This window comes from Phalacrocorax carbo, chromosome 3, assembly GCF_963921805.1.
Source record: "Phalacrocorax carbo chromosome 3, bPhaCar2.1, whole genome shotgun sequence".
NCBI lineage: Eukaryota > Metazoa > Chordata > Aves > Suliformes > Phalacrocoracidae > Phalacrocorax > Phalacrocorax carbo.
In genome coordinates this window covers 109,503,429-109,526,356 of record NC_087515.1, presented here as the reverse complement: position 1 = coordinate 109,526,356, position 22,928 = coordinate 109,503,429, and the positions used below count along the sequence as shown (strand labels likewise).

At 43.9% G+C, this 22,928-nt stretch overlaps 2 protein-coding genes across 3 annotated transcripts; both read left to right on the top strand.

The window, feature by feature from the left end:
* Positions 1–5,624: 5,624 nt before the first annotated feature.
* Positions 5,625–14,365, top strand: RNASEH1 (ribonuclease H1). 2 transcript variants are annotated; one of them, XM_064447989.1, is made up of 8 exons: positions 5,625–5,802; positions 5,892–6,019; positions 6,545–6,724; positions 7,306–7,405; positions 7,888–7,942; positions 9,054–9,138; positions 11,750–11,874; positions 13,894–14,365. In XM_064447989.1, the coding sequence occupies exons 1-8, from the start codon at positions 5,693–5,695 to the stop codon at positions 13,978–13,980; spliced, it is 870 nt and encodes a 289-aa protein (XP_064304059.1). In that variant the 5' UTR covers positions 5,625–5,692; the 3' UTR covers positions 13,981–14,365. The 2 variants fall into 2 exon arrangements, with proteins under 2 accessions (XP_064304059.1, XP_064304057.1); XM_064447987.1 differs by having other exon boundaries at positions 5,628–5,802; positions 6,527–6,724.
* A 2,274-nt stretch (positions 14,366–16,639) lies between these two features.
* Positions 16,640–21,846, top strand: ADI1 (acireductone dioxygenase 1). Its single transcript, XM_064447990.1, has 4 exons — positions 16,640–16,896; positions 17,139–17,258; positions 18,855–19,034; positions 20,373–21,846. Exons 1-4 carry the CDS (start codon positions 16,777–16,779, stop codon positions 20,493–20,495), a joined length of 543 nt encoding a protein of 180 aa, XP_064304060.1. The 5' UTR covers positions 16,640–16,776; the 3' UTR covers positions 20,496–21,846.
* Positions 21,847–22,928: the final 1,082 nt, after the last annotated feature.

Genomic DNA, 22,928 nt, shown 5'->3' with positions numbered 1-22,928 from the left:
GCCTATTACTTAAACAACAAAAAAACCTAGTAGTGGAGTAATAAGCTGATGTAAACAAAAACTGACATTTCCCCCCCCCCCCCCCATCTAAACAACCTTAGCGTCTGCAGAAGGTTTTCAACATTTCTAATATTTGTGGGCTTTTTTGCTGAATTTGTGATAGCCAGAAAACCAGATTCAGTTCCCATTTTCTCCCAAGTCACTCTTCTTTCCTTGCATGAATTCAACAAATGGGAAAAGCTGCCCAGCTCATACTGATGGCTAGGATTAGTATGCACAGAGATTTGAAATTATCTAAACTATAGCAATGAGGCCCTGGTTGAAGAGTAAAAAAAAGAAAGATAACAAGTAATCATCTCAGCAGTCCAGTAGTTTGCATTCAGTTTATACCATGAAATCCGTTACAAGAGGAAGAATGTGGTGTGCAGATGGCTCAAAATTGGACTATTCAGAGCACTAATGAAGAAATAAAGATGCAAGGTGACTATCTGCAGCTTCCCATCACCACGCTATTAGTGCTACTGAAAAGACCAGGGTGCTACATGAGAGCAATGGGAGAAGGAGCTGTAGAGGGATGTTTCCATTCTGATACCGGATGTGCATTAGGGGAAGGATGCAGAGTGTCAACATCTGTGTGGGCTTTACCCAGTCAGTAATTCCTAGTATCAAAAGCACCTGACAGGTTTTCAGAAATCACTGTGGACATGTGATCTTTAAAAGAAGTGATGTCATGACAAAGTATCATAATTAATAAGGTTCTTACGTCATGCAGACGCAGAATGGGCAGGGTGAAGGAGTGGAAAGAATAAATTAGTCAGGTGTTTAACAAAAGTATCCCAATAGCAACAGGACATGGTCTCAGGATTCTATGCATAACATGATTTAATATAGTAAGTGGAAGAAACAGGGACAGAAGGCAAGATTTGTCAGGGTCACAGCTAACTCTAGAACTGGAAGCAAAACTGAGTCTATTACTAGTTCACTTCACTGAGTGAGGCTTGTATAACCACCCCAAAATTTCAAAGCTCATGGGTAGGCTGTTTCTCTAAGGACCAACCGAAGATTGCGATAAGGCTAGAGGATTACTGCTTTGCAGCTTCACTGACACACAGTTTTACACTGAAGTACGGGCAAGATTTTTGTTCTGTGAGATCTCAGTTTTGAGATTTCAGTTCTGAGAACAAAGATTAAACACCTCTTTTTCCTGTCTTACATTTTTAATCAAGATAATGAGGTGGCAATATAACTTACACTTGCAGGGTATGCTAGATAGTGACTACCTAGTGACCTACCTACCTCAAAGTTCAGTTTTACATAGGAAATGCTTGATTCAGGTCACATCAAATTTTGCTTTAACAGCTTATGTGGGGAACCACATTACGGTTAAACATGTTTCAAGCTGAAGTATTTATCAGAGAAGGTTAAAATGCTTAGGTAATGTGTACATGGCCTGCATTAATGTGGGACAAAGTAACCACCTAACATTTACAGTGAATTTAAGTAAAATGTCCTACAGACACATGCCCTTCCTTATGTGATGAGTGTATTTTTTGCATACATATATTAAGTCCTATTTTTTTCAGCAAACTGTTTGTTATAAATACAGAAATGGCTGCCAAGAAAATATGTTAATAAATTCATAAGCAAGTTTTAGTTATAGTGGTGGGTAAAAACACAGGACCACTTGTAAGCTGAATAGGGAGGGCAGTAAAACAGGGATGAATTTATAGTGCAATGTGTTGAAAGGAACACTCACTATCAGGCCATAGAATGATACAATCATTAAAGTTGGAAAAGACCCTCAAGATCATCGAGTCCAACTGCTAACCTATCACTGCCAAGTCCACCACTAAACCATCTCCTCAAGCACCACATCTACCCTTCTTTTAAATACCTCCAGGGATGGAGACTCAACCACCTCCCTGGGCAGCCTGTTCCAATGCCTGACAACCCTCTCAGTGAGGAAGTTTTTTCTAATGTCCAAACTAAACTTCCCCGGCGCAGCTTGAGGCCATTTCCTCTCGTCCTATCGCTTGTTACTACGGAGAAGAGTCTGACCCCCACCTCACTACAATCTCCTTTCAGGTAGTTGTAGAGAGCGATAAGGTCTCCCCCCTGCCTCCTCTTCTCCAGACTAAACAACCAGTGGCCGATTTCATTCAGCGTGGTGCCACCATGTTTCCACCAAAACAGGGGGGCTTGCTCTCCACTCTTTTCCCTTAGCCACTCATTCACAATACCTCAGCTGTGGTAGCACAAGTGCTCGTGCAAGCTCATATTTGGCAAAAATTGGCTATATTTGTGCATCTGATCAGTTTATTCAATGGCGGCTACACAAGGTTACCGTGTATAACTGTGGCATTGATTACAAGTGATAAATCATTTATGAAACGCCGTTAAAGTCCTATCCACGTATATAATTACATTATTCTGTATTCAGATGAGGAGAGCTTTTGTGACTGGAACCTTCAGCTTTGCAGGTGGGGACTCAATGGTTCACTTCTTGGTGAGATTTTGCACTCAACTTCACAAAACTGAGTTACAGAGCCTGAAATGTCCTCTCTGCCCTTGGCTGACTGAAAAACCCCACAGATCCACTAGTGCTACAGCAACCAGAGAGCAAGTACCATAAAGCAAGCACAGGTATCGCTTAGCCTAGCAGTGCTAAATGCCACAGCAGTAAAGATGCCAGCTGTCACATGAGGAAAGGGATCCACCTCTCCTGCCACTGCAGCACAACAGCAAGGAAAAATCAGCCACGGAGATGCAGCGGTAAAGGTAGGGCTGGCTCATCATATGCAGCCTCATTTTTATCAAATGGGAGAAAAAGCAACACAAGTAATGTGTATGGTATTCAGTGGACTTCAAAAATCTTTTTATTTCAGTTTGAATCTGAGCTCTGCATGTTGGTCAGGACAGCACGACAGTTACTGTTCAGTCCTTGCATGTACATTGGATGTATGAATCTGTTCAACCAGAGAATTAATGAGGGTAACAGAAGATCTTTTCTTTGCCCACGACTTACTGCTCATTGCTCCTTTAGTATGGGTTGCCCAAAGAAGACTACAAGTAATATAAATGTATAAAACTGTAAGGAATAAGAAATCCATCTGCTATAGAAAACCGTAATTAAAAGAAAAGCTATCCAAGAGCAATAAAATAAAAATATCACAGACAGGAAGTAGTGAAAAGCCCAACAGTCTCAGCCGAAACCTTTACAGAGATAATTAAAGTAAATAATCTTGATCTGAGACAGACACAAGCATTTTCTAAGTAAGAATAATATGAATACTCATAAATACATTGGAAGAAGCAAGAAAAATGCAGTAATTATATTCTGATACAGTCATGACCAAATTGTTTCTGTATTCCACCAAGGCCTGTCTAAGGCATAAGCTCTTTGGTTTTGTTTTTTTTTAAGGAGAGGTGTCATCCAACTGATACACATGGTAACGTTGAACCCATTTGCTGTTTTTGCAGTGGAAGGCAAAATTAACCTCGGTGTGTCACACTCTTGGCATTTTACTAGGCCACCTTGTAAATCTGAATACAACGCTCTGCAGCTCTGGCATCTTGAGGTTGGCTTTGTCGCAATGCATCTGTACTGGAGCTGCATGGGAAATCCAGCAGCTGAAAATGCAGCAGCGGATACACATTGGGCTGTTTCTGGAGGCATTCATACCCGTGCCCACATCTTCTGTACTTGGATCTAATTGGAAGCTCAGCCAAGGCACTGAATTCTGCACAGACCTCCCAGCTTTGGTCTCCAAGTATGTGACACTCCTGATACAGGGATATATGGCAGCAGGTTGCAGCTGGCAACAGTTTGACATTCAACATGCTTGGGCAAGGTGGTTCTTGTTATTTCAGAGGCCATCACTGTACGGGGCTCAGCTGGAACACGCTTACCACAAGCCCTTGATCTAAATAGCAGCATGAGAACCAGTTTCATGACCTTTAGCTTTAGGCTTCTGGACGTACTATATATGTTGACACTTGTGCCACCTTTCAGTGACAGTCCTTCCTCAGGTGCTTGTCAGGCAGAGAAGGGCAAGCAGGGTTATAGGGTACATTTACTCTTGGGTGGTGGGTGGTGTGCCATTCATTTTAATGACTCATTGTGGAGCAAGAGGCTGCCAGACCTGATTGCAGGACCGGGGCCATTATTGGAGCTGGCAGGAGATAACTTCAACTGAGAGCACCTGTGAGATTTCATTCATCTTTTAATAACTGGGGCTTTCAGAATGAGGAGCTTGTGTAGACTGCTGTGATCTCATACATCTCGTGGCCCCCCTGCCCTCCAATCAAAGCTGATGTAAATGGCTTTTAAAATAGAATCATAGAATCATTAAGGTTGGAAAAGACCTCCAGTATAATCAAGTCCAACCATCAACCCAACACCACCATGCCTCCTAAACCATGCCCTGAAGTGCCACATATACCCAATTTTTGAACTCCACCACCTCTCTGGGCACCCTGTTCCAATGCCTGACCACTCTTTCAGTAAAAACATTTCTCCTAATATCCAATCTAAACCTACCCTGATGCAGCCTGAGGCTGTTTCTTCTCACCCTATTGCTTGTTACTTGGGAGAAGAGACCAACACCCACCTCACTACAACCTCCTTTCAGGTAGTTGTAGAGAGCGATAAGATCTCCCCTCAGCCTCCTCTTCTCCAGACTAAACAACCCCATCTCCTTCAGCCACTCCTCATAAGATCTGCTCTCCAGACCCTTCAACAGCTTTGTTGCCCTTCTCTGGACACGCTCCAGCAACTCAACAGCCTTCTTGTAGTGAGGGGCCCAAAACTGAACACAATATTCAAGGTGTGGCCTCACCAGTGCCAAGTACGATCACTTCCCTACTCCTGCTGGCTGCACCATTCCTGATACAAGCCAGGATGCCGTTGGCCTTCTTGGCCACCTGGGCACAGGGCTGGCTCATGTTCAGCCAGCTGTCAGCCAACACACCCAATTCTTTTCAACCAGGCAGCTCTCCAGCCACTCTTCCCCAAGCCTGTAGCGTTGCATGGGGTTGTTGTGACTGAAGTGCAGGATCTGGCACTTGGCCTTGTTGAACCTCATACAACTGGCCTCAGCCCATGGATCCAGCCTGTCCAGGTCCCTCTGCAGAGCCTTCCTGCCCTCGAGCAGATCAACACTCCCAACCAACTTGGTGTCACCTGCAAACTTACTGAGGGTGCACTCGATCCCCTCATCCAGAACACTGATAAAGGTATTAAGCAGAACTGGCCCCAAAAATGAGCCCTGGGGAACAGCACCTGTGACCAGCTGCCAACTGGATTTAGCTCCACTCACTGTAAATCTCTGGGCTCGGCCATCCAGCCAGCTTTTTACCCAGCAAAGTGTACACATGTCTAAGCATGAGCCGCCAGCTTCTGTAGGAGGATGCTGTGGGAGACAGTGTCAAAGGCTTTACTAAAGTCCAGGTAGATACAATTATTATGTGGAAAACCAAAACCAAACCCCAAGCCCTGCGCTTTTCCCTCCAGTCTGGCCCCTCTCGCGGCCCGTAGATCGGCCCTCCGCGGGCGCCGTTCCCTCGCCGGCTGCTGCGCATGCGCAAGAGGTGGTGGCGGGGCGGTGGCGGCGGCGGGGCGTGGTGCAGGGGCCGGGGCCGGGGCCGGTCCGTGGCGGGGGCGCGGGGGCGCGGATGGCGGTGGGGCTGCGCCATGTTGCGGTGGCTCGTGGCGGTGCTCAGTCACTCCTGTTTTGTCTCCAAGGGCGACAGCATGTTTTACGCGGTGCGCAAGGGCCGGCGGACGGGCGTCTTCCGCAGCTGGTGAGGGCCGGGCAGCGCGGGGGCCGCCGCCGGGACGGGCAGGGCAGGGCTGGCCCCGGGCCCGCCTCACCCCCGCCCCTGTGTTGCAGGGCGGAGTGTCAGGAGCAGGTGCACAAGTTCCCCTCCGCCAGCTTTAAGAAGTTCGCCACCGAGGAGGACGCCTGGGCCTTCGTGCGCGCCGGCTTCCCGGGGCGGCGGCGGCAGCCCGAGCCGGCAGGTAGCTCCTCCTCCCCCCGCCCGGGAGGGAGGGGAGGGCATGGCATGGCATGGCATGGCATGGCATGGCAGCCCGCCGGGGAAGGGGTCCGCGCCGGCGCAGCCCACCTGGCTCCTGCTCGTCCCGGTGTAACAGTGGGGCTTAGGCTAAAGGCGGGCAGCAGCTTCGGCTTAGCCGCCGGCGGAGGCCTGGTACCGGGCGGACTGCGGCAGTGGCCCTGCCCTCCCGACGCAGCCACGGGAGTATTTCTGTAGGTGCTTGGAGAATCTTGCTTGTACCGTGGCGGTTTTAAGGGTCGTTGCATCTGTGTCTTCGCTTCAGTCTGATCTAGGATCAAGAATGACTGGCATACGCTACAGTGGTTTTTGCACAGTAACTTGGGGTGATGTCAGTTAACAGAGTAGCATTGCTGATAGGTGATAACTTGTCTTTAGAAGCAGTTCTTTCAAATAAAGTTTGATCTTGTACGTAGATGAACTTTTTTCTCTCTGCCCTTTCTTTTGGAAGGGGCACACGATCCTCCAGCTGTTACACAGGAAAGTAGCAGTAGCCAGAGAGGGGAAGTAGAAATAAACGTCTTGTGTTGCAATACATGCAAAAGGCCACATGAACAGTCTACAAACGAAGAACACATTGCAAAGCGTGTGAAACACAATGAGGTGTTCTCGGTGCCAACAGTCAGCGAAGATAAATTTTCATATATGGGTGAGGTCTTTCGTTATTCCTGTAATTCTTTTCAGTTCTTTGTACTCTTTCATAAGTACACAAGTGTAATTATTGGATAGCTTTTAGGGAGGTTTGTGTGTGGTAGCATCAGGCCCAGCGTAACATTGCTTCTTTTTAAAATGGAAATGTGAGCTGAGATATATTTGTTCACGTTGTCTTTCAGTGTAATTTTAATTGGCTTTAACTAGTATCAACATATAGCTTAACCTAGTCATTACAGGTGTGATTTTTTTTTAATGTGTGTCTGGATTACAGACTATATAAATATACAGATGTAAAGTTGACTGAAGAAGACGGGAACTGTAGTGAGAATATGGAACTTGGGGCAGGGGTGCTTGCTGGGGCTGGCTGATTTGATGCCAGTGAGGGTGTGAAGCTGCAGTGGGACTTTGGGTGTTCGGCATTAGTAACTTATATTACTTCTGTGGTTAACTTTTTGAAGGGCTCTCTGGGGAGGGAGGTTCTGGGGATTAATCTGCTGGCAGACATCTCTTTTTGCTTAAAGAGCCTGTGTCATTGAAGGAGTGCTTGAACTTCTGCTTTTGGTAATTCTTTTGTAGGTGACTTTGCAGTTGTTTATACAGATGGCTGTTGCTCGGGTAATGGCCGTAATAGGGCACGTGCTGGAATAGGTGTCTACTGGGGACCAGGCCACCCTTTGTAAGTAGCTGGATGGATTATCTTTTTTTTTAAAAAAATATGTTACTGTTTGTTTTGTGTGTGATTTACAATAACAGCTTCCTTTTGAGTATGAAACCCTGCTCTTGAGACTCATGACAGTACTATGAGACTGGTGACTTGCTGAGGGGAAAAGAGAAATCAGTTTCTTTGGGAGGTAAGAATGTGGGGAAAATCAACAGGAAATAATACTTTAAGGGGCTGAAGCTATAATGCAAGTGATGCAGGAAGTTTTAAAACAGGCATAGTTGTGCACAGAAGACAACAAATGTAATTGCATATTGATGACGGGTCCAAATATGCAGGTTGCACTATGCAGGTGAAAGTTAAAGCTAGCATATCTATTTATCCTCCTTTATAAAAAGAAAAGTAGCTCTCTTGAGTACACATTAGAAAAATAAATACATTATACGCCATTCTGAATATTTGGGGTAACTACTCTACTATTCATTTCTTGGACACAGAAATACCAGTGAAAGACTTCCGGGGCGGCAGACTAATCAGAGAGCAGAAATACATGTAAGTAGTAAATGTCCTAAAATGCTTCTGCATGTTAGACCACAGTAGCATGCTCATGGCCTTCAGAAACTAATTATGGAGCTGTGAGGGAAGTACAGAAAATACCGTGACTTAGGACTTGAAACAAATAATTCTCTTCAGGTTTTATTGATCTTTGTTGGTTTTGAACAAGGTAGTTCATCTTGAGAATTCCCAAATATCACTGGGCCAAGCACAGCTATTTAAAACAGCCTTGTATTAGGGAAGCCTCGTTCTCAAATCTGTATCCTTTGCGTTTTTAATGTGTATATCTCAGACGTCAGGCTGAGGGCTGCTGAGTCACAGTTAAGAGGAAAATTCGCTGCTTATTGTGATAGGATCAGAGCATTGTATCATATTCCTTAGATAAATAAACAATTCTAGGCTCTCAGGAGTAACTTCTATTACTTCTGAAGTAAACCTCTGTTGGCAATAGCAGATTTAGTCTTCCCTTCTCAGCCTAATTCTGGTGCTGCTGCTGTCCTGCACCATGTGTTTGGACATGAACTGAAATGGGGAATTGATCTGTGTACAGGAAATTCATTTTTGTGAGGAACAAGCAGAGGTGGTGATGATGTGCCAGGGGTCAAACTTGTCACTAAAGAGCTTTTCAGCACTACCTCCAGACCCAGCTACTTCTCCCTCTTATTATATTTCGTAGCACCAAAAACCCCAACAACTCCCCCCACCACCACCTTTTCGGGGTTCCAGACTGTTGGAACTGGTATGAATCCTTAGTCCTCAAAGTTGTGGAGCAAATACCTAAAACTTGGTGTGCAGCTGATAAGAGGCTTTGACAGAAGATTGGGCAGAGCGCTACTCCTTCCGTACGAAGTTGAACATCAGAATGTTTGGGTTGGGTTTTTTTGGCAGTGAAACATAAGTGGTTCCCTGTTTGCCTGATTCATTAGGTGGTCATCAGCATGGGTGATTTTGGGAACCTCTGCTCTAAAGCATGTTGATACTTGTTGATGGAGAGATTACTGTTATATTCTTTATAGGTCTGTGTTAGCATCAGGTACTTTGCTGGTGTTTTAATTGCATGTGTTCAAAATCCCGTTTTGAACTGTGATTCTACTGGCATGTTCTTCAGGCAGCCTGCAAAGCAATAGAGCAAGCGAAGAGTCAAAACATCAAGAAACTGATTATCTACACTGATAGCAAGTTCACTATTAATGGTACGTTAATTATTTTAGTTTTCATGATTCCTAAAGACACACTGCGTGCTATTGCATTACATAAGGCCCACAGAACATACTGAGTGCTGGGGAGATGGGTATAAGGAAAAGAATGCAAAACTTATTTCAGTACTCATGACTGCTTGGGGAGAAGCCTTGGAATATTATGGGGATCACCTGCTAACTGCATGAAATATGAGTAGAGACAAAGTGCCTGTTACAGTAAAGGCTGACAGAAGTAACTACAGGATTTTTGTCTTAAGGCATTCAGTATGACCCACAGTCTGGAAAAAAATGGTCATGTATACTCTGTTAAGGATGTACTCAGGAAAGTACTCAGAAGTTTTTTGCTTTGCTTGGATTGGAGAGGCTGTCTTAATACACACGAAGTACAGTCAAGTTTCTTCACTTTTTACATGTAGACTACACTTTCAAGCTTTGAGGCGATCCTAGAAGACTAGCTAGAGATGATATGCGCTCAAGAGTGTGTATTTAAAGTTTCACCTTCATTCAGAGAGATGGCAAATTAAATTTTATTCCCTATAAATACTATATGAAGCAGCCAGTATGACTAAATTTCTGAATAAAACTTCTTTCTCTTTCCCCGAGATCTTCCGATTTTACTCCTGTGATAATTTGGAGCTGCATAAGTATTTTCCTTTGTATTTCACATTGTTACGAAGGGCGTGTAAGTGTTTGCTGTTTCCAGATCACTTGGAGTTGGCTTTTCAGGTTTTCTTTGTGTGTATTTTTTTGTTAATAACATAGAACAAAAACTTACTGCAACTTTTGATTGAAAATTAAATGTTACACTTCAACACTTTGGTTTTTCTTGTTGGGAGGAATGTGAGTATCTTGTTCTTAGCATAACTGCCTATACCTGAGCGCTAACACTGAAAGTAATTCTGTTTCATTGGCTGTTTTTAATAAAGCATATAAATGGTTTGTGTGTTAAAAAAATCTGCATATCTTTTCCTCCAAATAAGTCATTCTGCTTTCCAGAAGCCCCTCTTATTTTTGCAAGTGTAGGAGTGTGGAAGAAGAGCATCTGTTTTTTTCCTTTTTCAGGTCACTCATGTTTAGAAGTAAAGCAAAACTTTCCTTGAAAAACTCTGATGTCACCTTGAGTGGCAATACCCTAAGAAGGAGAGAAAGCTACTGAGTAGGACTAAATGACTGCTGGTCAAGGAAGGAGTTGCTGGAACTGTCACTTGCTGCTTGTTTCAGTTCTGTTTGCATGTGCATGAAAGAGGTTCTGTCCAGAAGTGAAAAGTGTCGAGGGTTTGTGCTCTGTCCTCCTGATTTCAGTTTGTACCTTGAGGAAGGGATTTTCCATTGCTTCTCCCTGAGGATATTCTGGTAAACCTTTCATTTCAGCAGCTTATTTTCCCCCCAAAAAAGAGATATAGTGTTTCCTATAGGAGTAGAATGTGTGTGGGGTTTTTTTTTGTTTGAGTGTTGTTTTTTATTTGTTTTTTTTAGTCTCTCCTAGAAGCATTCTGAAAAAGGGAATAGTAAAAGGAAGTGTCTCTTCTCTTCAGGACTGGCTGTTGCATGCAGATCAATAGAACCCAAGTGCATAACTTGTTGCCAGAAGCAAGTTGTTTGAAGCATTAAGGAGCAAAGAAACATCACCACAGTTCTTTGCTTTGTGGGAGAAAAGTGTATACCGTCTTGTCTGTGAAATTGGTGTTATAAAGGAGGAAAAGTTGCTGTGTCAGATAAAATTCCTGTTAAACTTAGGTGTGAGACTTAAGTGTGAGGGAGGAAAAGAATCTTTAAGTGCAATGTCTTGGTCTCTTTGTTTTTGCTTGCAGTTTGCTTTTGTGTTTTGGATCACTGACGTGCAGGGTTCACTCTTGTTTGATCAAAGTTATTTTGTAAATGTGTCCAGGAGTTACTTTTCTAAAATATCAGAGAAGGAGGTTTGCAATTAAGTATAAATGGATGTGGTTTGGTTTTTTGGAGGTTTTGTGTTCAAGACTGGTGATTCTCTGTTTGGTTCAGGTCGGTATGTCATGAGAGCAGTAAGGATGTCTTACATTGTCTGGACCAGCAAAGATACTTAAAAACAAAAAAAGGGAAGATCCTTATTTAAGGAGTAACATAGTAAATTTTCTGGCCAGCAAGGGATAGCCACAATGTTAAATCTTGTTCTGTAGAAATCTGCTTACATGGTCCTTCTCTGAAGGATTCTGTTTAGTGTGCTAAAACCATAAGACAGGTGGCAATCTGTTTTTCCTCTATGCATGTGTTTCTCCTCAATTTCTCAAAACAAATAAAGACGTAGATTTGTTCTATCTCACTGTACCATCAAGCAAATCCTTAGCTTCAGTTTATTGACGTTCATGTGGCAATTTTGTGTGTAATGCACATAGAAAATTGTGGTCTAAATATCTGTTTTGGAAAAAATATTTGGGTAACTTAAGTAATAATGGAAAAACACAATCCTGAAAGACAGTAGTAGAGAACCAAACAAGATTATCTATCTTAACTGTCTTTGCCTGAGACTTTGTACAGAGTTAATGTCTTGTTACAAGGCTGTTTGCTCCATTGTGATCCTTGCTGGCTTCTTTAATAGCATTTTTATGGTAATGCTCCCTTTGCATAGGTATTACGAGCTGGGTTGACAACTGGAAAACAAATGGCTGGAGAACAAGTTCAGGAGGAAGTGTAATAAATAAAGAAGATTTTGAAAGACTTGATAATCTATCAAAAGGCATAGAAATTCAATGGGTAAGCACCTCATTTCTTATTCTTAATGTCACCTTAAACGTGCTTCTTGTAAAAACTTACAAGTACAACTATACCTAAGAATTGTATAGAGCATAATATTGTACATCCATAAGTAAACCCCTAAATACAGAGAAGCTGCTTGGTTTATTTAAAGCAAATAAGCAATGTAACCTAGGCTCTTGGAACCAGTATTTCATTTATTAAAATGCATGTTTATATTTGTTTTCGTTCTCTCATTACTCTACAGAAAATGACTACAATAATTATTTTTAGTTTGTTGGTACTGTTAGTAGATGAAATTTCTGTTCCTGGAGATCTAAGCTTAAAAAATAACTGTGTCTTTTTGAGTCATAGCTTATTTTCTGGATTTGCTTTTCAGAACTCTTAAGATGCTGGTTCGTTCATGTAACTCAATCACATGAGTGTCTTTAAACTGGGAAAATTAAGAGAGTATAACCCTAAATAAACTAACTCTAGTTTTCTGTACCTTAACTGTGGGGTTGTTTTTTTTTTTCCAAGAAAGCTGGGCGCAAAAAGGTCTCTAAAATTCCCATTTTAAAGTTTTAAGTTGTGTCACTCTCCAGTAAAGAAGTAAAACAACTTCTGTACAGGTATTCCTGGTAAAATGTATTTTCCTGTAACTTCTAACCTCAGTGCTAAACAATGTAGGGGATATCTTCCCTCCCCTCCTTCTATTTTTTACTCTAATTGTGGTATAAGACTGCTGATTCTAGAAATAGATCTCTGTACCACTGACTGCTAATGGCATATTTATTGGGCTTCCGCCTTCACTCTGTAGGAAACAGGATATAAAGACATAGTTCTTTAATGTGCTCTTCTCTATGGCAAATCTATTGCAGATACTCTTCCATTCATGTTGTTCTGTGTTCCTGAGTTGGCAACGCAATTTAAAGGTTGATTAGATTTTATATAACTCCTCCTGTTGTCTATTGAGGAGAAGAAAGTGTAAAAATTTAAAACTAAGACCACAGTTCAGCTGTCCTTAGAGTATTTTACATAATAAAGAAAACTCTTGTTGCTTTATGCATGCTTCTTACACCTGAATCTCTTACACTTGGGAATAGTTTTATTTTAGGGTGTGTGCACCTCCTCATCTCCTCCTTCCCTGACCCTGGTATCTGTAGAGTTGTTTCTCTTCCATATTCTCACTCCTCTCTCCAGCTGCTGTGCACCATTTTAACCCTTTCTTAAATTTGTTATCCCAGAGGAGCCACCAGCTTTGCTGATGGGCTCAGCTGTGTCCTGCAGTGGGTCCATTTTGGAGCCAGCTGGAACTGCCCCCCAGATGCAGGGGCAGCCCCTGGTGTCTTCTGACAGAGGCCACCTCTGTAGCCCCCCACCTGCCACCAAAACCTTGCTGTGTAAACCAAATACCTTCTCGCACACTCTTCATGCTTGGCCTTGCTCAGATCTCCTCAAATAGCAAGCATGATTTTCTTCCTCTCCTTTCTCCCCCATGCTTTTCCACCCTTTCTTCTGACAAGGATGGGCTTAGATTTGAAAGTATTTTCAGTTCCTAACTGAAGGATGGACAGCTAAGACAACCAAAACCTGATTCTTTTCATACCCTATTTCTGTATCCTTAAGTGAGTGCTGTAACCACCAAGGTTGTTAGTGGCATAGAGGTCTCTGGCTTTCTGGGAAAATATTAACTTGTTTTAAGTACTGACTGCAGGTATGTTTTTTCTCTGTTGTCTCAAAGTGGGAATTTTGAGTTGGAGCTGTTGTCTGCATTTCTTAAAGGTTAGCTTAGGTGGTCCTTATCCAGTTCCCTACTTACCATAAAGATGACTTTCACAATTTGGCAAGACTTTTGTAGAGGAAGGGAGACTATGAACATTCCTGGGAAGAACACATAAGGACTAAATGTGAGGAGAGGGCCTCTAAGGAGGTGCTACTGTACTATGAATGAAAGGGTGTTGCCTGACCCAATTTCATGTATGTACCTTTTTCTTGATTTCCTGCATATCTAACACTCCTATACTTTTGTCCTAACAGATGCATATTCCTGGTCATGCTGGCTTCCAAGGAAATGAAGAAGCTGATAGACTAGCAAGAGAAGGAGCTAGTAAGAAAAAGTCCTGATGTACTGGGACTAGAGACTGTTGCAGTGGAAGGAAAAGGACTGATGTAACAGTGACAACTTGAACTGCTGTAATTGTTTCGGAGTTGGAACTTTGAATTGTACTTATTACTGGCCTGAAGTGTATAAACCAACTTCTGGGGTGAAAAAACCCCCACGTTTTCTTCTATAGCATTTGTTTTACAAATAAGTCGATATTTAGTTGATGATACAGAGCGTTTGCTTTTTCTCCATCTTACTGAAGGGCCGCAGTCAGTGATTTTAGCTGTCTTGTAGACTTCTGAATTCACTGTGGAGACAGACTTCTGAAGAAATAATATTAAATCTTTATCCTAAGTATTCTGTATCTTCCTGTTAGTGAAATAAATTAATTTTTTTGTACAGAGATATATATTAACCGCCAAAAATATTTGGGGTTGGGGGGCTTTGGGGTTCGTTGGTTTGGTAAGAGGTCAGTGACCTAACAAAGAGGTGTCCATTAACACTCATTGGCATTCTGGTGCTAGCAGTAACCACTCTACAGGTGGGCTTGAAACACACCTGTGCCTCACAGCATCATCAGTTACAGCATCTGCAGACTTCTTCACAATACTACTTCCTTTGCAAGGTAGCACAAACAAACTAAAAAGCCAGGTCACAAGAAAGCTTGAGCAATGAATTTTTACTGTTCTCTCTCCAGCTGCTTAATGTCCATGCTCTTTGTTTCTGGCTTCCTGTTTCCATTAAGTAATTTTTTATGCATACTTGTTCTCATTAGCATTGTTAGTTAGACTTCAGTGTTGTCCCAAAGGTAATAGTTGGCCACTTTATCTGAAATGGAACTGGAAGGTGATCAGCTTCTCCAGACCTTCTGGATGTCAAGGGTTTGACTTTTTTTTTACCTCTCCAGTCAATGATGAGATTAATGGAATGGCTAATGTGCACTTGAATTAGAGAGTAATTACCAGTAATCAAGAGTTTTATTTTCTGTGCATCTATATGGGAAGAGCAAACAGGTTTGGTGTGTTACCTTTGTCAACTTCTTTGTAAGGTACCTTCATAGCAATGAATAGTAGGGCATAAGTTAGAAGTCGCTGAATTTTTTTTGTATTTGTTGATTGCTGTGCAGAATGGTAGAGCTGCTGAAGCTTGATGTCTTAATAGTTCTCATGCATTATAATATCTTTATTGAGGCAAAGTGTGAGCTCTTACATATTTAGTTGTATGAATTATGATAGAATGAGGAAACTGGCTAGCTAGTAGTTAAAAATGAGTGACGTTTATTTGTTTTCTCTCATCCAAAACTGCACAGTAAAGCTCATCTAGGGGTAAGGTAGGGCACTGGTTAGATTTTCCCCTCAGCTTCTTTTGTGTATATGCACATAATTATCCATCTGCTTGTTTATTTTAGAAGTTTGGCTTGAAAGAGAACACCCCATCATCCCTGATCGGATCTCTAGTTGGGGCAGAACAGTGTGACAAACAACATACTGAAGAGGTGGCATCTGATCATCTGCCTATCATATATCTCCAGTTAAACATGTAGATCCTATTTACTGTATGAAAACCTGTATTTTTTTTAAGCAGCAGCTTTGAAAAAAAAAAAAGGGTAGATAGCAGTGGGCAAATCATAACATCAGTGTAGTACTGAATTTAAGCAACTTTTACTACCTGAATCTAATAGGTAGATTATAATAGGAAATCTAACAGGGAAGAGTTTTATGTTAATTTGATACCATTATTCATTCTTACCCTGGAAATTCAGGACAGAAGAAGGCTGAGGGGAAAGTTACAAGATTAAGGCTGATTAAAGGTTTGAAAGCTAATAATGCTTCTTAACTGGACCTAACGGGTCAAGGACCCACAGAAGATGTTGACCATTCAAGTCATGCTTTTCAGGGAGCTGCAGTTTCAGGAGGGTATTGTCATTTAGCAGCTGTGACATTTGATGGATAGGCATTGAACTTCCGACTGGGTTTGTATGTGCTTCTAAAAATGTGGACAATACCAGCATTAGACCAGCTTATCTGTCATGCTATGGGACTTGCAATTACATTTATCCAGAGTTGATAACCAGTAGTGCTTATACATTGAATACTGTACATTAAAGGGATCTAGTAACATTTCTAAGAATCTGAGAAATGGAGGTTAAGACAAGACATTTTGGTAAGTATGAAACTCTTCTTTTTAGGAAGAAAAATATTTAAGGGGGGATTGTTTCTTTTTCAGTTGTTACTCCATCCTTAATCATGATTAGGTGGCTGTTAGTTTATTTACTGTACAGAATCACGTAACCATGCAGAATTGCAGAACTGTGGAGGCTGGAGGTGACGGCCGCAGTGCGTCTTGTCCACCCCAGCTCAAGCAGGTCACCCAGACCAGGTGTCTCAGGGCGTGAGTGTCTCCATGGATGGAGACAAGACAAGGTTTCTGGGCAGTGTGTCTAACCACTCTACGTTTTTATTTCTCCACATTGTAGGGTTGCAACTTAGGTCTTTGAGGCTCAGGCTTACTGGTAAATGCACTCAGACCATTACTGCCAGGGTGGACTAGATGTGGACGCGACCGCTGTTGAAGCCAGGCGTGACGCGTGCTGTAGCCAGCGCCTACCCGAGAGGGCTCCTGCGGGTGAGGAGACCCTGCCCGAGCAGGTGTGCCGGGGGGAGCCCGGAGCCGCGCCTGCTGCCCGCGGCGCCCCGCTCGGCCTGTTCGGAGCGGCAAATGGCGCCCGCTCGGGGCTCTCCCCATAGGCTGGCTCTGCGGGGCCCGGCCCAGCCGCGGGGAGCGCCCAGCCCGGCCCAGCGGCGGGCGGCGGCGGGATGGTGGAGGCCTGGTACATGGACGAGTCCGCGGGGGACCAGCGGGCGCCCCACCGCCTGCGGCCCAACCGCCCCGTCAGCCTGCAGCAGCTGCGCCGCCTCGGCGTCGTCTACCGCAGGGTGAGTGCCCGGGGCGGCCGGGGGGAGCTGGCGCTGGCGGCGGGGCCGTGCGGGGCCTCGGCGGGGCTGGCGGCGGCGGGCCGGGCCTGGGCGGACTACCCGCGGGCCGGGGGAGGCCTGTGGAGCGGGGCGGGCCTGGGCGCTGCTCGCCCCGGGAGGTCGGCGGAATGGCGTCCGAAGCAACTGTGTCTGATCGCATGCATTTCTTTCTTTCTTTCTTTATTTCCCTGGCTAACTTTCAGTTGGATGCTGATAACTATGAGACTGATCCGTGTCTGAAAGAGATTCGGAGGGCAGAAAATTATTCTTGGATGGATATAATAACCATACATAAAGACAAGCTTCCAAATTATGAGGAAAAGGTAAGCATGTCTTTGCTTTGAACAAGGATCTGCACGCTCAAGTCTACCGCTAGAGTGTGCGGCCAGCTTCTCAGACACCTGTGTGCCCTGAGCAGGGGCACAAAGATGAGATTTCCATGTGTAAAACACATTATCTGCTAAAGTCATTAACATTAGAAAAACAGTTTTGATATTGTTTTAGAAAGAGCAAGAGGCCTTTTGCTTCTGTAGATTGCCTTCAAAAGTTTTAAGGATAGTTTCCATCCCTGTGTCATTTCAAAACTAAGATTCCTACCAGAAGAGCCTGGCTGATGCTGACCTGTCCTGGGAGAGCCTCCCTGGGATGAAGGCAGGTGGTTGCCAGCTGGGCATGGGCTTTGAAGGCTGGAACATCCTAATGGCTGCTTGCCAAATATGTCTTTTCAAAGTGAATGCCAACTTTGTGGAATTGGAGGGGCACATTCCCTGTACAGGATTTTTATATTTTTTTTTTTTACCTTAGGAAGCTGGTGCCTTGGCTATTTTGTAATGGCTGAATGCAAATGGTGCCAGGCTCTCGGATCAGCTTCCTAGAAGGAGCTTTCTCCTCCCCGCCTCTGGGTGCTGGCATTCTGCCCTGATCTGAAGACAGCAACCTGGTGGCAATTCAATGTTTTCATTAAGTTTCCATTTACCAGTTTGTTTTAAGCCCATTGTGTTATACTGGTTTTAAATTGATGAGAAGTTGAGGTAGGTAGTAACTCAGATTGCCTGGGTGGGCTCTGCCTGACACAAAAATGGGCTGTTATTGACAGGGCATATGGCCTGGCCTTTTGCTCACCTTGCCGTGCTGGATCAGTACTGCCTGAGGGACACCTGCACCAGTGTAGCTAAACAGCATCCAGGCTGGAGCAGGTGATAGTACCTGGCATTGCACTGCTTTCTGTGTGCTAACCTGCTCAGGTCTCTGTTAACTGGACCTTTAAAGCATGTTTTGTTCTGTGCTGTGAAATGTACAAAGAATTCACCATTCCGGAAAAAACAAGAATGTTGCTGCTGCTGCCTGGGAGGAAAGAGCCTGGAGCTGGGGCTTGCTGCATGGGGGCAGGCGTGACGTGCTGTTTACATCAGATTGCCATAGGTGGGCCACGTTTGGCAATAACTGGATTTTCACATTAGTCTGTGGGGCTAATTCAGCCCTACACCAGTTTAAAAGAGGGGGAATAATCTGTAGCTCTGTTTTATTTTTGTGCGTCAGGAAAAAAAAAAGGCACAAAATGATCAAGCTGAACTACTGCAAGGACCAAATCTTCCGGTGGGAAGCTTTACCCACCTCTCTCTCAAATGGGTGTCAGCATTACTGTTATTCAGAGACTGGTTATGTACAGCTATAGCTGCTGTTCCTTGCCAGAGAAACTCCTGTCTTCCAACGGACATGTAGCAGCCTACTTAGAATTGTTCTGAGACAGGGTCTGGCTGGCTGGATTGGCCATTTTAACCATGTTGGTATCATCTGTTAGGGTAACTGCGCTGTGATTTAACTTTGAAAGCCTTTGCCTGATCTGCCACATGTTTCTAGCAGATTCCTTTGCAGTTTTTCTGTGTTCGGTAGTTTTAAGTAATACTTGCTCTTCCTAGATAAAAACATTTTATGAAGAACACTTACACCTAGATGATGAAATCCGCTACATCTTAGATGGATCTGGCTATTTTGATGTTCGAGACAAGGATGACAAATGGATCCGGATTTCCATGGAAAAAGGAGACATGATAACCCTCCCCGCCGGCATATATCACCGATTTACACTGGATGAGAACGTATGTTGTTATAGATTACTGTAAACTTTGATGACAAATCGATGCGAGTATATATCACATTAGTGCCCCGAGACTTGCAGTTCATTAGCAAAACATATTAAATATGAAGTAGGTACATGAAAAATACTAAATAATTCATAGCGTCTGAACCTTTCATCTCCAGGTCACAAATCCAGCTTCCTCTCATCAGCTGTAACTGCAAGTCATTGCCATGTGATATCCGTAGCATATCCTATGTGACAGTGGTGTGAGCGCCAAGCCCTGTGGCTGTCCCTCCCACAATTGCCCCTGCTGTTGGCTGAGATGTAGATGGATTCTTCTGCGTTGCCTTGTTACTATCTTAGTGGGGATAGACAGAGCATATCTGTGTCCAGCAGTGGTATTTTTCATGAGTGCTAAATTAGGCTTCAGTGAAAGAAGGATTTCAGAGTCCAGAGCCACTATTTGGAGTGTCAGGGGTTATGGGTTGAATCTGCAAGAAGTCTTAAATGTTTGTCCACTTCAGGAACTGTAGTCCAGAAGTGCCATCTTCAAAGTAAATTCTTCAAGTACTACTAGAACCTTGCATTTTGCAGCCAAGTTCTTTTAGTACCTAACTTTATTTTTGATGTTGCTGAGCACTTTTGTGCAAGATAAGCACTTAGCAATGTTTACAAGATAGGCAGAGTCTAAACCTGCAGTGTAGTGGTCAGGAGAGGAGAGTTCCCCATAACTCAGTGGTTAGAGCACTTCTGCAGGATGTAAAATCCCATTTTCTGCTGCCACAACTGTACCTCACACCTGGCATACTTCTGGCTAGCTGGTGGCGGGGCTGTTCCTTTTCCTTTTGGAATCTGGAGACTTTTGACTTCCCACAGCATTATTTTTTGGCTAGTTTATGCACTTTCCATTCAGCTTTTGTGGCGGTCACTTTGAAGCCTCTAGTATTCCTCAGTCATTGTGTAGCCATCTTGGGTATTCTGATTGCTGTTGTTTGACTAAACAAGTAGGATTTAGGTGCTGCACTGCTCAGTTTGTGGATCCAGTGCAAAATGATTTGTATAAGGCAGGATTTTTTTGGTTTCTTTGACGCAGGGTGAAGCACTGTCTCTGCCCTGACCTGAGGCGCTGGTTGTGATACAATATATCACTGCATAGGTACAAATTCTCCCACTGCAGTAGCTGGGAGCAGGAACAGCAGCATAGTGGGACAGTTTTCTGGAACACGTGAAGCTTTTGGTCCATCTTGAAATGGTTTCAGAAATTGCTGCAGAAGTACAAATGAAACCATTAACTTCAGAACTGGGATCCCATGGAAAGGAGCTCTTAAATTACTTGTGACTTCTTGTTCTTTGACAGAATTATGTGAAGGCAATGAGGCTGTTTGTTGGAGAACCCGTCTGGACAGCATACAACAGGCCAGCTGATGATTTGCCTGCTCGGAAACAGTATATGAGCTTTTTGGATGAAGAAGCACAGTAATGGTGTCTGAGACCTGATGGGTGGAACAGCCTGAAGCCCTGTCAGAATAAATGTGACTACTAGCTTTTCACTGATTAGACTTCTACTTACGTATACACTTAGCATCACAGAATTATGGAAGAAGTTGGGTTGAAAGGTCATTTGGAGGTCATCTAGTCCAACCTGCTGTGAAGTACCAGGCCAACTTCAAAGCAAGACTAAGTTGCTCAAGACCTTGAGGTTTGGAAACCTCTGGTGGTGGAGGTTCCACTGTCTGGGTGCCCACTCCAGCACTTAGCTGCTCTTGTGGGCAAGCATTTGTTCTTTGTGGCCAACTCCCTGGTTGCAGCTTGCGATTGTTGTCTCTTGCACTTTCACTGAGTGCCTCAGAAGAGTCTGTCTGAATTCTCCGCAGTCCCTTCTGTAGTGGGACACTGTAGTTAGGTCTCCTTTCAGCCTTCTCCAGGCTACACAAAGCAGTGTCCTTAGGTGGGCGTTCTGCACCCCAAGTAGTTAAGGAAGATGTTCAACACATTTTGCCCTAGTTTTGACTACTGAGGAATGTCACGTGTAACCACTTGACAGTTAGACTTGAACCACTGGCTGTTTTGAGCTTGATGGTCCAGAAGTTTTTCACCCACCTTGTAGTTCATATCCTCCGTCTGGCTCCCAGGCCACTGTGGGACACGCTGTTGAAAGCCTTTCTGTGGTCAAGGTGAATGACATCTGCTGTTTCCCTTCTGCCACAGAGCCAGTCCGTGCCTCCTAGATGGCAGTCAGGATGGACAGGCAGAATGTGCCCTTAGTAAATTGGTGTTGACTGGTTGTTCCCTGTCACCTGGTATTTTGTGTGCCTGGAGTGGCACACAATTCTTATTCTGTAATTTTCCTGGGGACTGAAGTGAGGCTGACTAGCCCATAGTTCCCCAGATCCCCTTTCTTGCCTTTTTGAAGGTGGCAGTATCGTTTACCTTTTTCTGGTCAAAAAGGTTTTCATGATCTCTGTGACCTTTCCAAGATGCCTGCAGCCTTGCAGTGACATTACCTAGTTGCACTGACAGTTGCTCAGGAATCCATCTTCTAACCTTTTTTCCCCTTGGTATTTCTGGCAGGTAGAATTGGGAGAGGTGGGCTACATTAGTATTCATTCTGCTCTGAATCCATGCTAATGAACTATGTAGGATTCTATTTTTAATTAAAGAAAATAAACCCTGCTTCATTCTTGTCTAAAAATGTTCATAAGAAATTTGCATAATCGGCATTTTGGTATGCAGCTTCCCAAGTTCTGCCCTGGTACATAAAGCTGTGGTTTTCTGTCAGTAAAATGTAGCAATTTTCTCTTCTGAGTTATTAATAAAATTACTTCGACTTGGGTATGTTGTTGGGTAGTTTGTTTTTTCCCCCTTTGTGCTGACATTAAGGACACATTGAACAACAGTGTCACTGTAATTGTTAATCAGCTTTTATTCCTTGTACTGCGACTGACTTGTTTTGTAACACAGGACAAACTTTAACTGCGTGCCTCGGTGCCTTTTGCTGCGAGAAGGAGAACAGTAGACTTACCCACGCTGATCCAGTTCTCAGTAAACACCTTGCAGTTACATAGGACATGCAGCTCCTCAGCAGTGGGCACCAAAGTATTTTGGCATGAATTTGTTCGTTTCAATGCCGAATTATGTCAGCTGCGCAGAGGTACTGCCTGCTCCAGCTCCTCCTGGGTGAGGGGGAGAGCATGGGCTCTGCATTGGTGGCAGCTTGTGTGCAGATTTCAGCTAGATACAATGCAAACTCCTGTCTTGCAGTTTACTGAATAAACACAAGTGTAGAAAGAAGATGAAACCTCGGCTTATGTGAATTTTCCTAAGGTAGCAGGCAGTAGATAATGTACCTTTCCCACTCTTCTTCCTATGGGTGTAGGACACAGCCCTCCTTCATCAAGCAACGTTTTCCTCATTTTGTAGCAGCATTCCTTCTGACCATTTTCAGGTGCTTTTTTTTCTTTAAAAGTCTTTCTGGAAACAAAGTTGCAATTTTGAAGTGAAACTGCACTAGCTTTTATCTTAAAAGTTGGAGAAAGTGAGTAAAAAAGGCATGTGTTTCCTGCCCTAGAGTCTTGCCTTGCAAGCTGGGTGAGACGCCAGTGGAGGCTGGATTTGCGGGAGGGGGTGCAGGCACAGCCCACGCTTGTAAAATGCAAGTGCACGCAGCGCTGCATTCGGCCTGTATGGGCTTTTGTGCAGTGGTTCATAAGCCTGGCTGAGAGACCAGTGCTACTGGCAAATGCAAAGTTTAATTATAGCCAGGCACAGAGCAGCGGGTAGGCTTGCGTGGCTGCTGTGCCATGACACGTCACGTGCCTCACCGGTTCAGGGATTTGTGTGCTGTTTGCCTGGGAGCAGCACTCAAGTGTTGTCTGGTACAGCACGCTGGGGCATCCTGGTCGCAGTATAAACT

Excerpts from the sequence above, each read along its gene's own strand:
- RNASEH1 (XM_064447987.1), top strand. The coding sequence starts at position 5,693 with ATGTTGCGGTGGCTCGTGGCGGTGCTCAGTCACTCCTGTTTTGTCTCC. Across the intron at positions 6,725-7,305 it reads AGATAAATTTTCATATATGG|GTGACTTTGCAGTTGTTTAT; the intron begins GTGAGGTCTTTC and ends ATTCTTTTGTAG. Across the intron at positions 9,139-11,749 it reads TAGCAAGTTCACTATTAATG|GTATTACGAGCTGGGTTGAC; the intron begins GTACGTTAATTA and ends CCCTTTGCATAG.
- ADI1 (XM_064447990.1), top strand. The coding sequence starts at position 16,777 with ATGGTGGAGGCCTGGTACATGGACGAGTCCGCGGGGGACCAGCGGGCG. Across the intron at positions 16,897-17,138 it reads TCGGCGTCGTCTACCGCAGG|TTGGATGCTGATAACTATGA; the intron begins GTGAGTGCCCGG and ends GCTAACTTTCAG. Across the intron at positions 19,035-20,372 it reads GATTTACACTGGATGAGAAC|AATTATGTGAAGGCAATGAG; the intron begins GTATGTTGTTAT and ends GTTCTTTGACAG.